The sequence below is a fragment of the Corvus cornix genome, chromosome 5 (assembly GCF_000738735.6).
Source record: "Corvus cornix cornix isolate S_Up_H32 chromosome 5, ASM73873v5, whole genome shotgun sequence".
NCBI classification, from domain to species: Eukaryota; Metazoa; Chordata; class Aves; order Passeriformes; family Corvidae; genus Corvus; species Corvus cornix.
Genome location: NC_046335.1, coordinates 22,160,340 through 22,176,183, shown reverse-complemented (window position 1 = coordinate 22,176,183; position 15,844 = coordinate 22,160,340). Strand labels below are relative to the sequence as shown.

Below are 15,844 nucleotides of genomic sequence, written 5' to 3'. Positions count from 1 at the left end.
TATTGCCTTTTCATTTGCTTGCAAAAGTGATGAAAATAACAGGCCAAAATCTTTACCAAAATCATAATCTCAAACACAGCCATGTCAAATATAGTTCCCAAAAATTAGGAAAATACATATTTGAGATCACCAATTCATCCTTAATTCTGATACATTATACATTTATGATGTCAGGATTTCTTTAATTACCTACTGACATCTTAGTGTTTTTCTACCAAACAAGGTGTCATTCAGTTGAATGGCTAAATGGTAATGGGAATAAATCATGTAGAGAATTAGGCTGTTGTTTTTAGCATTCCTATCTCGTATTAGTTGCCCTTGGTACATAAAGAAAGAATCACAGAATCACATAATATTCTGAGTTGGAAGGAGCCCACAAGGATCATCACAGTCCAGCTACTGTCCCTGAACAGGACAGCCTCAAGAATCACACAGTTACCTAACATTACTTGAAAGTAAGATTTTGGACTCCTTATTGTAATTCTATGTAAATTAGACAAAAGCCTTTTCACCCTGAAAAAAAAGTCCATAGGCAGTCCTTGATTGGACCAAGTTTGTCCTCTATATCCTGTAATCCAAAGAGAATCACGACACCCAGTGGTTACCAGAAATAACGCAGGCATACCGAAGCCATGTAGAATGTGAAGATGCTTATCTCAATTCTCAAGCTCACAAAATTAAGATGCAACTAGAAAAATGAAGACATTGGACAAGGTACAATCCATATTAAAGAGTCTGTAGAGATGGTCTTACCAAACTCAACACTTACGACACAAAAAAACTCGCAAAGCCACCACCAACACCTGAAATACCAACCCAAGTAATTTTTGAACTCCAGGAAAATATGACATCTAGCCTACTCTGGAGAAAACAGTAGTTCTTCCATGACAACAGTGTAAATCCTGTAGGTTTTTCCACCAGAAAAAAAACACTATCATGAGGAGATTTCCGTGACAGCACTGCACTGATTAAGTAAATCTATCCTTCTACACCCTGTAGCTTTCCACACACTATATTGAAGACTTGACAGAGAATATGACTGTGCTGGGGAAGTGAGGGAATACAAAAGGGCTTGCTGCTCTCCAGAGTACTCTGGACTGCTGCAGTGCTCTAATGCTGCAAGGGTTAAAAGCAGTCACTGCTCTTTTGCACAGCTTCCCCAAATCCTCAGTTGGCCCAAAAGTCTAGGAGTTGCAAAGAGGATATTAAATCCACTTTTGTTCTCCTTCAACACAGAACAGTACAGAAGAGTGTAAGAGCATCAGAAGTGCTTTATTTTTGATTTGCCATCTCTGCTAATCATTGGTTATTTTTAAATTAACATCATTCTGCCTTCTCTTAAATTGGATACATTTATGGTAAAGATGAAGTTGCAGATGGATATAACAATATGAAACGTGTACTTTGAAAAGAATACATAACTACAGTTGAAATTTAGAAGAAGATGAGCCATTACTAAAATACTTTCGTTAGAGAAAAATCTTGTTAAGTCAACTGCTGGTGAAATTCTATAACCTGTGATAGACTGCAGGTCAGAGCACACGATCACACAATGTTTCCTGCTTCGATATTTATTAAATGAGATATTAATTATTTACAAAATCCATATGTGGAAAGTCTTTTCAAAGAGATTTTGAGCTTTAATATTGTTTTAATGTCCAACAACACACTTTATCTGCATAAATTTGTTCTTTTGTTGAGACCAATGAAAACTTAAGAGGCATCATTTGAACAATATTCTTCTATTTATGTATTAAAATTACAGAAGCGAGTAACAGAAGGAATAAAGATACCTGTATTGAAATATCATACAAATTAGACTGGTTCAATGAAGTGAGATGAATAAAACTATTTACTTGCAGAGTAACTGAATACAATATAGTACTTGTTAAACTGTATTTTGTCTGTGATAGCAAAACAAAGCGGTGAGTATATGAAGAAAAAAGATTGAGTACATGGTGTTTTCAGACCTAACCTTTCCAGTTCAGACAGTGTAATGTGAAACCACATTCTTCTGACCTGGCTATGCTTTACTTCCAAAGTTTGCCAAACATTTCTTTCTACTTCTGTGTTAGGACAAAAGATTCTTTGTCCCATAAGCATTTATGAACTCCATGCATCAACACCTTTATTAATCGTTCAGTAAGCACACAAGACCTATTATTTAACCACCTCATTGGATAAAAACTTGCCTTTGTCCCTCTTAAGCCATGAAAGATGATTTCTGCATCTTCTCCTGAAAGAAGAGATTCAACACCTTTTTTTAATACGTGTTGAAACACCTACACTGAATAAACATGCAGTCATACTTCACTCACATTCTTTTCACTCTTTTCCTGTTGTATGACCAGAATAAACAGGGAAGTGAACAAAAAGTTAATACTTGCTTGTCAAAACACTCACCTTTAGGATAAACAAATCAACTACTGTATAACATAAGGAAAAAGGAAAACATCCGGTTGGCACTGACTGTAATCACTGAACTCACACAGTAAATAAGACCTGGGATCAATGAAGAATCAAATGAAAGGAAAAGGGAGAGAAGGGGCAGTGACAGAAATATTATCAAAATTACAAAAAGGGCATATTTGGAGGAGGAAGAATTTAGATTATAACGTTCAATATAAACCTCAGGTTTAAGCCAACATAATTCAGGGACAATTCAGGTGATAAAATTTAATTTATTTAGAACAGAGGTTTACCTTGACTATCCAAGAAAACTGCTCTATTAAACAGTATAGTATTTCAGTTCTCCTACCTGCTGCCCCTTGGATGAAGGCCTGGTATCACAAATTCCAAATCTGTTCTGAATCACTTGAACTGAACAGCAGGTTGTCTGTCCCAAACACAGGCTACTTGCCCTCTGGTGAGCTGTTTTCACTGAGTATCCACACATACTCCCATATCCTGAGAAATCTGGCCTCTGTGCAGGACAGTAAGGGTTGTTTCTGGGTATAAGGCAACCCAGGACCAAGCCTGTGCAAATCAGACAATACAACAGCATTCTTAGCATGCGTTTCCTCAGAACTCAGAACTCCTGAACAGTAAGGCATCCAAATCCAGAGTCTAGAGATCACACATCTCACACTACAGTTTAGATGTAATCAGAGCCAACTCTGGCATTTCAGTGCTCAAAAATACATCCTAAGAATAAGAGACACTAGTGTTCTCTCACAGCATTTCAGATTGGTAGGACTGGAACCCATCAGTGCCAATTTTTCAAAACGATGTCATTTCATGTAATCTCAGACATTTTTGTGTTGTATTTGACAAGCTGTTTATGAGACCATTCTGAGATTAAAGGTCCTTCTCTTTTTCATTCAGGAATTTATTAGATCTTGTTGATCTCTTTAATCAGTGTATTTCAGGTTCTCTAAAAAGGCTATCATAACAATGAAAGTGTTTCTTTCCATTTCTATTTAAGGAATTCACTGAGTCTTTGCTCAGGTCTTCCATACAGCCTTTTCAGTTTTCTCTAATGAAATGGCTTTCATGTCCAAATGCAAAATATTCTGACAGATTTCTGGGTGCTGGTAGCATTTATCCAGTTCTCAGAACAAGAATAGCTACTCTAGTTACATTCATTGAACCGGGGACTCATTTTCTCCTATTTATTTGCCCTTGATTTACATGCAGTTCATGGAAACCAAATCCGTGTATTTCACACTTTCCAATCATGTAAAAGTTGGTTGGTTTTTATGGTTTTACTCATGACAGGAAGAAGCGATTCTTCCCCTGGACTTGGCACAGGTAAAACCACACCTCGAGTTCTGTGTCAATTCTGGGTCCCTCCATTCAGGAAAGAACACTGAGGTGCTGGAGCAAGTCCAGAGAAGGGCAGTGAAGCTGGTGAAGGATCTGGAGCACAAATTCTGTGACGAGCAGCTGGGTGTGTTTAGCCCAGAAAAAAAGGAGGCTCAGGGGTGAAATTATGACTCTCAGAAGGAGGCGGAAAGGAGGCTGTAGCCACGTGGGGGTTGGCCTTTTCTCCCAGCAACCGGTGACAGGACAAGAGGACACAGTCTCGAGGTGTGCCAGGGGAGGTTCATCTTGGAGATTAGAAGGAATTTCTTCACAGAAAGGGTGATTAGACATTGAAGCAGGATGCCTGAGGAGGTGCTGGAGTCACCGTCCCTGAAATTGTTTAAGAAAAGACTGGATGTGGCACTTAGTGCCATGGTCTAGTTGACATTGTGGTGTTAGGTCATAGGTTGGACTCGATGATCTGACGTCTTTTCCACCCTGATTCTGTGATTCTGTGAGTCCTCTTTTTGTCGTGTTTACCTCTTTGAGACAACTCTGAGACCTCTTTGATGCTGCTTTCCTCATATTTGAAGTGCCTGTGTTTCATCTCTCATTCATAGAGTGAGAGAGGCTGCACAAAAGTCTCACCTTCTGTGTGGGGAAGAATCGTACTTTTTTGCACAGTATTCGGGAGGCGCAGCACCATCCCAAACTCCTGCCTCAGCTCACCCTGCCGGGCTTCCCCACACGCCCGGGCACGCCAATGAGCACGCTCAAGGCCCGCCCTCCCGCCAGCCCGCTCTGCGCATGCGCGCTCGGGGCGCAGCTGGCCGCGCTCCCCCTCGGCGGCCGCGGGGCGGGGCGTGCCCGGGGCGGGGGTGGCGCATGCGCGGCCCGGCGCGGCTGAGCTGTGGCGGCCCCGCGCCCAGGTGAGGGGCGGCCTGGCTCGGCCCGGCCCGGCCCGACGGGAGGCGGCGGCCGCCGCCGTGAGGGAGCGGTGGCGGCCCTGGGGCTCCGGCACTGTGCTGTACCTGCCGCGCCTCGCCGTGTGGCGGGGCGGCGGCTCAGGCCCGGCAACCGGGTGGATCGGCCCGCCTGCGCGGGCTCTCCTCGTGCCGCAGGAGCCTGGCGTGTGGGCCCGGGAGGCGCTTGGGTGGGATCAGCGGGAGGAACGGCCCTGCACGACGGCGTGGGCGCCCGGTTCTAAATGCGGTGCGCGGCGGAGGTCCTGCCCGCCGGGCCCGGGGGACGGCTATGGCCCGGGGATGAGCAGGAGGGTTCTCACGCCCGTGCCTCGGGGGAGTGGCACTTCTGGTTTGTTTATTTTCCGTTGTGGTTGTGGTGTTTTGTTTTTTTTCTATAAGAGAAGATGATGTGTCAGCCCTTCTCAGATCTTCCCTTGATGCAAAACTGGCAGATGAGGTGTTCTTGTTTTATTTATTTCTAGCTCTCTTTCTGTTTCTTGTTTCGGTTTGAGGTGGTTTTGGTGTTTTGGGGTTTTGTTTCAGATTAGCATTTCTGCCTATCACTTTCTTAAAAAAATACATTTGTTTTGGAAGGGGCTAAGTAATGAAAGTGTGAATCAGGACTTAAACCACTTCTTCCATTACAAGGATAGCATCTAGTCTGCACTTACGTAATCGTGTTTGTGCCATGCCTGTTGGCTGGCAGGCAGGTGTGACTGAAGATGGAAAGTAAAAATGATGCAACTAGCTACTTGAGGAAGTTTTCTTCTGCTGACCATTATTCCATCATTCTTGTAATAGATAGTCATATTCCCATTTCAGAATTCATTACTGGTGCTAAGACTCAGGATTTTGGACCACATGTCTAACAAAGTTGGCAGGACCTGAAGAAGAAACTTTCATTTTTGGGTAGATTATTCCAGAATGTCTGTTGCAATGTCCTTTGAAGCAGCTTGTACTGGATACTGCTGCTGATGTGCTGCTGGCCTGACTGATGCAGACTCCTGAGTTCCTGTTTTTGTAATTTAAATATAAAACTTAACATGAGACATAACTTCAGTGGGTTACTTTATGGGAAAATAAGTTCAACAAATAGTAGTAGAAATAATTTCTGCACTTCATTCTGTCAGTTTTCTGTTAGCCAAACTCTCAAATATCTTCTGTAAGAGAAGCAGAAACTTTGTCTTACTAGATGCTGCCTACCCTCAGTAAGCAGCTGAAGGTTGTGACAAGTATGTAGTGTGGGAGGCCATAATGTTACTACATTTTTCTGATTTTCATAGCTTTTAGTTTCAGCCTTTCAGTGTTTACATTCTGGGTGTGGGCATTTCTAAGGCCCTGTCTCCCCTAGGAGTGTATTGCACTATGTGTTGCTCTTTTAGCAGCATGGATTTCTTTAGCCCCCAGTGTGTTGACTGATCACTCATTCTTTCTCTCATGACTTACTCTACTCTTGAGAATGAAACAAACTGTGTTAGCAAAAACACAGCTTTGCAGGTTCAGCTGTATTTGTTTTAAGAACTTCACCCAGCACAACTGTCTTGTTTTGCAATTCAGCCCTTGGGACAACAAAGCTTTCGTAAGATAAATAATGCCCTAAGTAATTTTAATTCTTGAAATAAATGTTGTTTATGAATTGCCTTTCATTTTTAGTTTGTTTTACTTTTTGGAGTGGAAAGACATGTCCAATACATTAGGTTTTGATCTAAATTTCATTCTTTCAGCATTTTGATATATTTGTTAAAGTCCCCAGTTAGGTCACTGGCAGTATAAAAGGAGATATGCAACTACCCACTGTTGCTGTGTTATACTGATGGAACTTTCTTTAGATTCAGATAAAGTCTTTCTTCTTTGTTTTTAACTGTTTTTGTAGTTCCTCAATGGAAAATATGTTAAAAACTGCCTGCAGCACTATGCAAGCACTTGGACAAAATAGTCATCTACTGACACCCTTGAGGAATTGTTGGGCAAAGTGACAGAAATGAAGAGCTTCAACCATCGCTTCAGTATGGCGGCAGCTGAATCTGACAAAGACTCCGGATATTCAGGTTTAGAAAACTGCTGTGTTACCTTTGTTGTGTGTTACCATGCTGAGGCTGTGCTTTTATTGGTGATGTTTAAAAAATCTAAGTAAAAGAGTTTGTGTCTCACTATCTTGGAGGGCCTTTCTATGCAAGATAGGTTTCACCTGTAATCATCCTGCCACCAAAGTCTTTTGAAGTGGAACATGACCAAGTTATAAAGTTCATCCTGTGAATTTGAATGGCATGGGAATTTAGAATTAATGGAAGAATCTCAGACTTCAGAGTCTAGAAATGGAGTTGTCAAAATTGCTTTTTGTTCTTTGCAGTGATTAATGAATTTTTGGATTATGCTGCCCAGTGTCTCTTACTATCTGACCATATTGTCAGTAGAGCCTGATAAACCAGAGAGTAATGGTTATAACAGTAGTAAAATAATAGACACGGTGTGCTGTTTCAGTACTCAACAAAAGTGTGCAAAAATGACCTTTAAAGGAGAAAAAAAGCACTTCTATGAAAGATACCTGCTTTACTGGGGTTTTAGATAGAAAATTTCAAGACACAAAATGCCTGCATCACAAACTATGGATGTGGCAATGCTGGAGCCTCTAGTGCTTTCCTGTATAAGTTTTTAGAGCAACCTTCATGATACTATGCAGTCCCTTGGAGACTAAATACAAAAGAACAAAAAGTAATAGATTTTCGGGGGAGAAAATGTCTGTGTAAGAATATATCTGTGACCTGAAATACAAAGCCTTTTATTAGGGGCTGTCTAACAGCTGTCACAGCAGCTTTAATTTTGTTAATATTACAGAAGTAAATTTTATTGTTCTTTGTGACTTCGTTGAAAGGAGGCAGAATAGTAGGACTGGAAGGCAGTAATAAGCATATTGCATGTGAAACGACTAACAGCTGAATTCTACATCTGGCAGATGGAAGTTCAGAGTGCCCAAGTGCTATGGAGCAGACGGACTCGGAGGACGTACTGAATGCACTGTGTTGGAATGCAGAGGATGGACCTTGGCAATGCCCGAGGACCACAAGCAGCTCCTTTCCTGCACTATCTCCTATGGTTGTTATGAAAAATGTGTTGGTTAAGCAGGTAGGGAAGAAATAATATCTTTAAAAATATTGCATGTTCTTAATTTTTTTAAAAAACGTTTTTCCTTTCAAAAAAGATTTTGCAAAGTTGCTACAGTCCAGAAAGCAACTGGTAATTTAAGAAGTTCTAATGTGATTCTCTGTTCTTTTGAGAGGCAGCTGGAATCACTAAGATGGAATGTGAAATCGGGAAACTGCTCCATCTAATAAACCTCTTTGTCTCAAAGGAGTCCCCCCAAAATACATCTGCAAGAATGTTATGTAAATAGCACCAAAGATTAAACAGAAAAGGGTGATCTGCTTTTGGAAGCTGCTGTTGTCTTTTTCATTCAGTAAAGATGGTGAAGTAGGATGATAGGTTTGTTTGCTTAACTCTTAGGTTCTAGAAGTGCTTCATATGCAATGGGAAACACTAATCCAGAAAAGTTAAATCTTATCCAAAGTTAGCTGTGGTACTTCTGTTTTAATAGTTATTTCACTTAATTGCATGTGGTGGCTCACACTGCAACAATTACATTCCCTATTTATATTCTCCAGTATTTTTGTAATGTATAGTTCCTCTGGCACATCTGTGAGACCCTCTGTGTAAATTTTACATTTTAACAGAAGATGTGAGAAGTCCAAAGTACTGTCATATTAGTAGACCTCCTGCTCTATACTCACTCATTTTTGGAGCAGAGCAAAAGTTCTTCAGTGCTTTTTTTTACTAGAATACTTCTGAAAATACAGTGGGAAGGCGGAAAAAGAATTTAGATCCTGATTCTTTTTCTACTGAATCTGTTACGACAACAAGCAAGACGTAATATACACTGTTAGTATTTAGTAGATTATGCTTTTGTGGGGGAGGTGGTTCTGTTCCCTGAGCATCATGCTTTATCTTGACAAGAAACAATTTTATTTTATAGTCACGTTCCTAGATGTGTGGACAACACACTGTGTAAACAAATGCTGACGTTTTTATGTAGTTTTTATACAGGCAAGCTTCACCAAAGGCTGATAGCCTTTGGCCCAGAGCTCAAGAATTAAGACATTACCTGCACTGATTCCAGTGGTAAACTCCAAGTTGTGTTGCAAGCAATAAAAAGCAGCTGTTAATAATAAGTAGCTTATATATAGAGATGTATATATATATATAAAAAAATCCAACCACATACATATATATAAAAGAAACCCTGGTAGTATAGCAAAAAAGAAATTTGGCAAGGAAGAGTTGGAGGTGGATAAAATGACCACACTTGGTTCTCTTGAGCAGTGCATCATAATATCTAAGTCTAACTGTGTATGATTAAAGATATTACTGTTAAATGGAAAAACATTTACTACAATAAAGAAAAGCAACAAATCTGAATCAGAATAATAATGAAATGTCTTTCTGCCTCTTTTCATTATGCCTGGTTATCTCAGATGGTCAGCTTTTTAAAATGGTCTTTTCAAGGCAGTGCTCAGTTGGACTTGCTGGACCAAAAAAAAAAGAAAAAGCAGCATCCAGTTACTGCTGTTTATTTCTTCCAGTTTCAATCAGCATCATTCTTCTGTCTTGGAACCACTGTGATCCTCCACAGTGATGGTTACCTGCTGTTATCTGCTGGTCCAATTTCAGAATGTAAACAGCTAACAATAATGCTACTAAAAAAAAAAAAATCAAGTGGCGATTAATTATCTAAAACACAGTTCTTCTGGTTGTGGTAAGGTTTCTGTAAGTCTTGTGAAAGTCTTCAATAAGTAGGAAGGCTTTTTCGACAAGTGGCACTGGTACATCAGGAAATCAGCCTTCATAGCTTTCATTAAAAAAAGGCAACAAAACACACAACAATTTGCAGGATTAGTAAAATAAAGGTGTCCTTCTCTACTGAAAATGAGATTTTGAGTAGGAGAACGAGAACACTGTGCAATGTGAGAAGGAAATGAAGAAACAACAGATAGGAAGAAACCCAAGAGCAAGATAAACAGTTACAACAGCTCTTTTGGTCTCAATGATTATGGGGCTCTGCTGTGCTAGGTGCTGTTCAGTGCAGTAAATGGCAACTTCTGACTCCAAAGCTTTGCTCCTTAAGGCTACATGTTCTGTCCTGTGTATGTATAGCTACAGTATTTATATGCTTCCTCACTCCTTACATCTCCAGATACTTTTCTTTTGAATGTTCTTTCTCTTGTGTTAAGGTAGTAATATTTATTTTTACAGGTAGCTGTTCTGTACCCCTATTCCATAAGCATCTTGCCCACTGAACCAAAGAAACATTGTGTCAGAGTAGGTAATTGAATGTTATCTCCAAGTCTCAGTGTCCTAATCAGTGGGTAATACCTGCTTTTGGTAAGTTCCAAGTCCTTTACTGGGGGAATGGACTTTAGCAAAGCATGTTAGCGTTTGCCAGTTTAAAACTTATGAGGCTGGTGGAAAGGATATGGATTTCAGATTACTAAAAATAATAAGATATATTTGTGGTAGCTAAAAACTGTGCCTTCAGCAGGCCTGCCAGTTGTGTTCCAAGTTGTAAGGAATCGAAAAAGCAGCTGACAATGTATTAGTATAATTGTAGTGGTGATGGCTTGAATATATTAAGAAGTGAGATTTTGCTTTAGAAAGAATTAGTGTCTCTTACTAGACTATTTGATATCTTTGGAGAAAAGCAGTCATGTTTTTGGCCAGAAGGTCTCATGAAGATCTGTAGTAAGGTGCTGGAGGAAAAAAAGGTAATGTCTTGTAAAAATGGATGTTTACCCCTATATTCCAGAGTATGGCTTGTGGGAGGGAGTAAAAACTTTGGCATTGTTCTTGATGTAAAATGCTTTTAAGGTTTATCAGTGCACACTATTTCACCAGAGGTACGAAGTTAAACTCCTTTGGGCTTCTGGCAGGCTTTTCTCCTTGCATTGGTTGATATTCAGCCTTTTTTTTTCTGCTTCGTAGTTTTAAATTGATTGAAACCGTGTATTGTACTTCAAATTACAAGACTTACTGAACAGCTGTTGCGTATCTTAAATAACCATTTCAAAAGCTTGCTATAAGAATAGATTTGAGAAGATTTGACTTGCTGCATTTCAACAAAGAGGGTGTCTGAATTGTTCCTAAAATGTCTTTGCAGTCTTTCCTTGACTCTTAATATATTTCATAACCACAAAGCTTAATTATTTTTCAGCTTTCCTGTGCACTTGTAGTTTGATCCCAAGTCTGGGTCAAACTTTTTAATGAACATTGAACAATACAGGCTTTCATTGTAATCCTCATTTAGGAAAGCATGTATAAATTCAGATTGAATTGTTTTAAAATATATCTGTTGTTGTATAGTAAAAGGATTATGGATTACAGCTTTATTTCCAGAGTTATGCTCCATTGTCAGAGAAAGAAAAGGATGAGTTTGATAGAAAACTCTTCAGAAGACATTAATTGGACAGTATATATCAAATATGGAAAAATGGCACAGTCTACCTGTTTCATTTAAGTTTTTTTTTATCATCTTCTACAATGCTTTTGTAAGACTTGTGGTTTTTCCCTGTTTGTGCTTCTCAGGGGAGTTCATCACAGCTCCAGTCTTGGACTGTGCAGCCATCCTTTGAAGTGATTCCAGCTCAGCCACAGCTAGTGTTCCTTCGTCCGTCAATCCCACCTCCCATTAATCCTCACTCTGTTGGGAAAAAGAGAAATGACTCCACTAATTACCTGCCCATCCTGAATTCTTATCCCAAAATAGCACCACAGCCCTGCAAAAGAGATCACTCCTTTGATCTAGAAGAATGTCAGGAAACCACTTGCCATAAACGACTCTGCACTGAAGCACCCAAGATGGAGACTTCTCCTGTACTGATGAGCACAGGCTTGCCTCCTAGTCCTTTTGCCCACCTACCAGTTAGCTTTAAGACCCCTCAGGATTCTAACCAGCAAAGTTCTTCAGCTGTGATGACAAGTGGAAAACTGTCAGCTCTTCCTGGTTGTCATCATGTTTCCAGTGACACTCAGAAAGTGCCAGGTTTGACTCCCCTTTTGCCCTTTGGAACTCTGCAGGCAACAAAGTGCACCCTTCATGAGAGCGAGAGTGCATCACAGACTACAATGCCGTCTGCAGTGTGGAGCCCTCCATTGATACCAGAAGAGATTTGCACTACCCCTGAGCTGCTCTTGCAACAACAAAGCAAGTGCAGACGCTTTCAGAATACGCTTGTTGTGCTACGCAGGTCAGGATTGCTGGAGATCACTTTAAAAACCAAGGAGCTCATTCATCAGAACCAGGTGACTCAGGCCGAGCTGGACCGGCTGAAGCATCAAACGCAGCTTTTCATTGAGGCAATAAAGAATAATGCTCCACAGTCATGGGCAGAGCTAGAAGCATCTCTAACAGGATCTGATAAAGCTGATAGCAACCTTGAAGACCCCACTTATCCCAACATGTAGTAGAAATCTGCATAGATGTTGGTCAAGTTATTTCTGTGCCTCCTTTTTCCTATCTCAAACTTTTACTTGAGCATTTTTTGAGTCCAAGACTTGTAATTGCCATTAACAATTTGTCTTCAGAGCCAGCTTTGGGACTGGAATAGCATGGTGGGTTCTAGACAGAATAGGTACTTAGTACTGCAGTGAATTTCATGCTAACTCTTTGTAATTCCTTGGACTGAAGAAGCTTGGATGGGCTCTGCTGGCGTGTTCCCATTCTTGAAGGGAAGACAGTCATTTGCAGTATTCTGCAAGCATCTTCCTATTGCCATCTTCAGATAGTTGTTTCTGAGAGTGCAGCAGCAGAACAGGCCCCACTGTGGGGCCATCATCAGTTCCAAGCAGGTGAAGGGAGTTGGTGTGAGGTGAAGTAAGTCCTTCTCCCACCCCCTTCCTTCTTTTTTTTATTTAGAGAAATCAGATGAATGTAGCGAGGGTGGGAGGTGTGTCAGCTTGGATAAACGCTCTAAAAATTTTATCTACCTAAGTTTGAACTTCAAAAAACAAACTCCAAGACATTTTTTCCTCCATATAGATTGATAGCATTCCTGGGCTGCTTGCCTTGAGACATTGCTGATAGCACTGTGTGCATAAGATACTGACCTTGCTAGTGGAGAGCCACAGTAGTCATGTTAAAAAAGCTGTTTTACAGATGTTTATTTCATTGCAGTTTATCTAGACACTTAACTACATCACTCCCTGCAATCTGAAGGGATCATTTTTCAGAGCCAGTGTGTGTAGAAAATTGAGAACAGCTTTGTCTCAGAACGTTAAGGAATCCGAATAGTCTGTGATATGTTCCTTTCTGTGTGACAATGTTTTAAAAAACTCGTGCCATCTAGGTGACTAGGTATTTTGATGCTGTGATTCCTTTTATCATCTGTTTCAGATTGTTAAAAAAAGGAACTTGAAAGTAGAGTGGATGTCTTGCTAATTTGTGACTAGACCTTTACGTTTTCTGATGCCTCTAGGAGTCAGTATTGCAGAAGTCTGTAGAGAATACTTTTATAGTCCTTCCTCAAATAGGTGCATTAGAGAAACTGTAAGGGCCTTCTCTCTTGTAAGGGATTTTACCCTTTATACACTGATGAAATGTTTTACGTGTCTTACCAAGTTGAGGCATGTGAGTCCTCTTTGTACGAGCCATGGGCCTAGAGAGTAAATGTTGTGGCAGGGTTTGCCCTAGTGGAGCTGTAGCAAACTAGTAGCCATGCCTTTCATGGGATCCTGCCTACCTGCTGAAGACTGGTGCAGTATGTGGGAATTGTTTAAAAGTGTTCTTAGATACTGTTCTGGCATTTCTTTTTTTTTTAATATACCTGATACAGTTGTGATACCACCATGTCTCATAACTTGCAGCCTGGTGATACTGAAACTTAGCCAGCAAACCCAGAAGGCAGCACAGTACAGGGTAATAATGTAGGACATGTCCAGTGTAGACACAATCTATCAGTTGTGATATCTGCACGAAATGACATTTGGCAGGATAGATGTGATGGTACCTCAGGCCATTTATGAAATAAGAAGATTTTGTTTTCATCTGAACTTCTTACAAGGAGAGGAGGCAGATCCGTTGATCAAATACATGTAATAGGCCTAGAGGTGAGAGGTATGAGAAAGTGCGTAGGATATTTTTCCTACTTTTCCTAAAGTTCTTATTCTATCTTTTAAATAGAGAGGAGAATTTGAAGTTCAGAATATGTATTTATAGGAAGCAATTGCCCTAGAAAACAAGATGATGGGCTCAGGGTACCTGGAGATGAAAGGGAGGCAGAAAAAATGAAGTCAAATTGTAGCTGTCTGAGACAAGAAAAAATGAGTCTACCGGTGACCTTCTCCATTCTATTTCCACTGCTCTGATAGAGTATAAAAGAATGAAAAACTTGCCTTGCAGGGCAGTGCCCTCTGACTTAGGGAGACTTAGCTGATGGAAATCTCTCCTAGTCCTTATAGTAGCACATGTATTTTTTCCCTGACAGTACGGAAGGTGGGCTGAAGTGGGTGTGCTTACAGCTAATGGGCCTTTCAGCTGGTGTAATTTGTATAAATATATGTTCAATAAATCTGTGAATAAAGTCCAGCAGCTGGTTAGAAATCTCCTCCTGGGCATCAGTCCAGACTTAAAAAGTATTTACTCAACTAGAAAAATCCACTCTGGAACTCATACTTAAATCTGGGGCCCCTTAGGAAGCATATCCCTAGATAATGGAAAACCTTAACTCAACATCTATTAAAAAAAAGGATGTTGAAGGTCCCTGGTGATAAATATATCATCAGGTACCATTCTGTTCAGTTTTCTTAGCTGCCTTTATTCCTGGGAGCCCTGATATTTAAAACAATAAGGGCTTTCCTCTCTTGGCTGCAATGTAATAAAATAGGTTAGCTTGGAAGTGCATTGAGAAAATTAGTTGACTACATCAGGACCAGGGTATGTCCAGATTCTGGGCAGGATCTTGAAGTGGTCCAGTAGATTTGAACAGAAATGTTAGCCTCTGTATGGAAACTGTAAGCAATGAACTCACAGGGGTTTTTGATCTTTGAAGCAGCAAGACTTGCTATTAAGAAGTTAGCTGAAGGCAGCTGTCTTGGTCTAATTGGTCAGATAGCCCGCTGCAGCTTCAGCTGTTGCTGACAACTTACAATTGGGGTAGCTTGATGGGTCAGACAGACTGATTTTTATATTAAGTTTTAATAAATGTTGGTATTTTTGATTACTTTTACTATGTCTTTTTGAAATTCTGCTATTCTGGTTGGAATGTAAATATTTTCTGTACTTTCAAAGCCCGTTGCTAGCTCTGAATACAGTAGCCTAACGCCTCTGTTATAGAACACGACCTTTTTGCTAAAACTTTACAGAAACTGACTGTGAAATACGAATGAAATAAAGTATATACTTGAAAAGTTTGTGGGTTATTTAGTGGTGTTGAACTGCAAAGTTGCTGGTTCCAAAGCATGCTTTAAATACAGCTCCACAGCAGCATGTTGCCCATGTGGGAAAGTGCAGATCCAAAACTGATACTATGATGTATCTCTCTGAAGACAGTCATGTGAGCTTTAACAGTATGTATGAATTAAAGGGTCTCTGGGAGGAGCATGCATAGAAATGGGCTGTACAGAACTCTAAAAATACATTGTCGTGGGTGACCGCTGCCATAGATCTGTCATGAACAACCTGGAAGGATTTTTCCATCTCTGAACTGTTGTCTCCATGATGACTGTACATTATGCTCACCGTCTGTGCAGGGTGAACTCCCACGCTGTGTCTTAATCCTGTCAGCTGGGTATGCAGAAGTTTGAAATTGTGAAGTAAAAATCTTGGCTACTGAAAGAATTACTGGAGTAAAAAATTTTATACTCTCTTTTGAAGAACATTCTCCAACTAAATCTGTATACCAGCTTTTCACCAAAACACATTTCTTCAAAATGTGCCTGTCTTGACATGGTCTTTCTTTTGTTCAAACATGACTCTTGCAGGGAGAACTAGGCAGTCATGTCCAAAACATCCAGCAGCCTCGTGGCATGAGATTTTGTCCTAAGATACAAGAGATTCTGGTCAAAGCTCTTACTTGGCACCACACAAGACAATT

General features: G+C 40.3%; 1 protein-coding gene across 3 annotated transcripts; it reads left to right on the top strand.

Annotated features, from left to right (window-relative positions):
- Window positions 1-4,602: 4,602 nt before the first annotated feature.
- On the top strand, window positions 4,603-15,161 carry CIPC (CLOCK interacting pacemaker). 3 transcript variants are annotated; one of them, XR_005601946.1, is made up of 5 exons: window positions 4,603-4,673; window positions 6,583-6,757; window positions 7,663-7,832; window positions 10,014-10,142; window positions 11,340-11,718. XR_005601946.1 is itself a non-coding variant. In XM_010393187.3 (4 exons), the coding sequence occupies exons 2-4, from the start codon at window positions 6,691-6,693 to the stop codon at window positions 12,216-12,218; spliced, it is 1,116 nt and encodes a 371-aa protein (XP_010391489.2). In that variant the 5' UTR covers window positions 4,603-4,673; window positions 6,583-6,690; the 3' UTR covers window positions 12,219-15,161. The 3 variants fall into 3 exon arrangements, 2 of the variants coding, with proteins under 2 accessions (XP_010391489.2, XP_019138676.2); XM_010393187.3 differs by lacking the exon at window positions 10,014-10,142 and having other exon boundaries at window positions 11,340-15,161; XM_019283131.3 differs by lacking the exons at window positions 4,603-4,673; window positions 10,014-10,142 and adding an exon at window positions 4,736-5,058 and having other exon boundaries at window positions 11,340-15,161.
- Window positions 15,162-15,844: the final 683 nt, after the last annotated feature.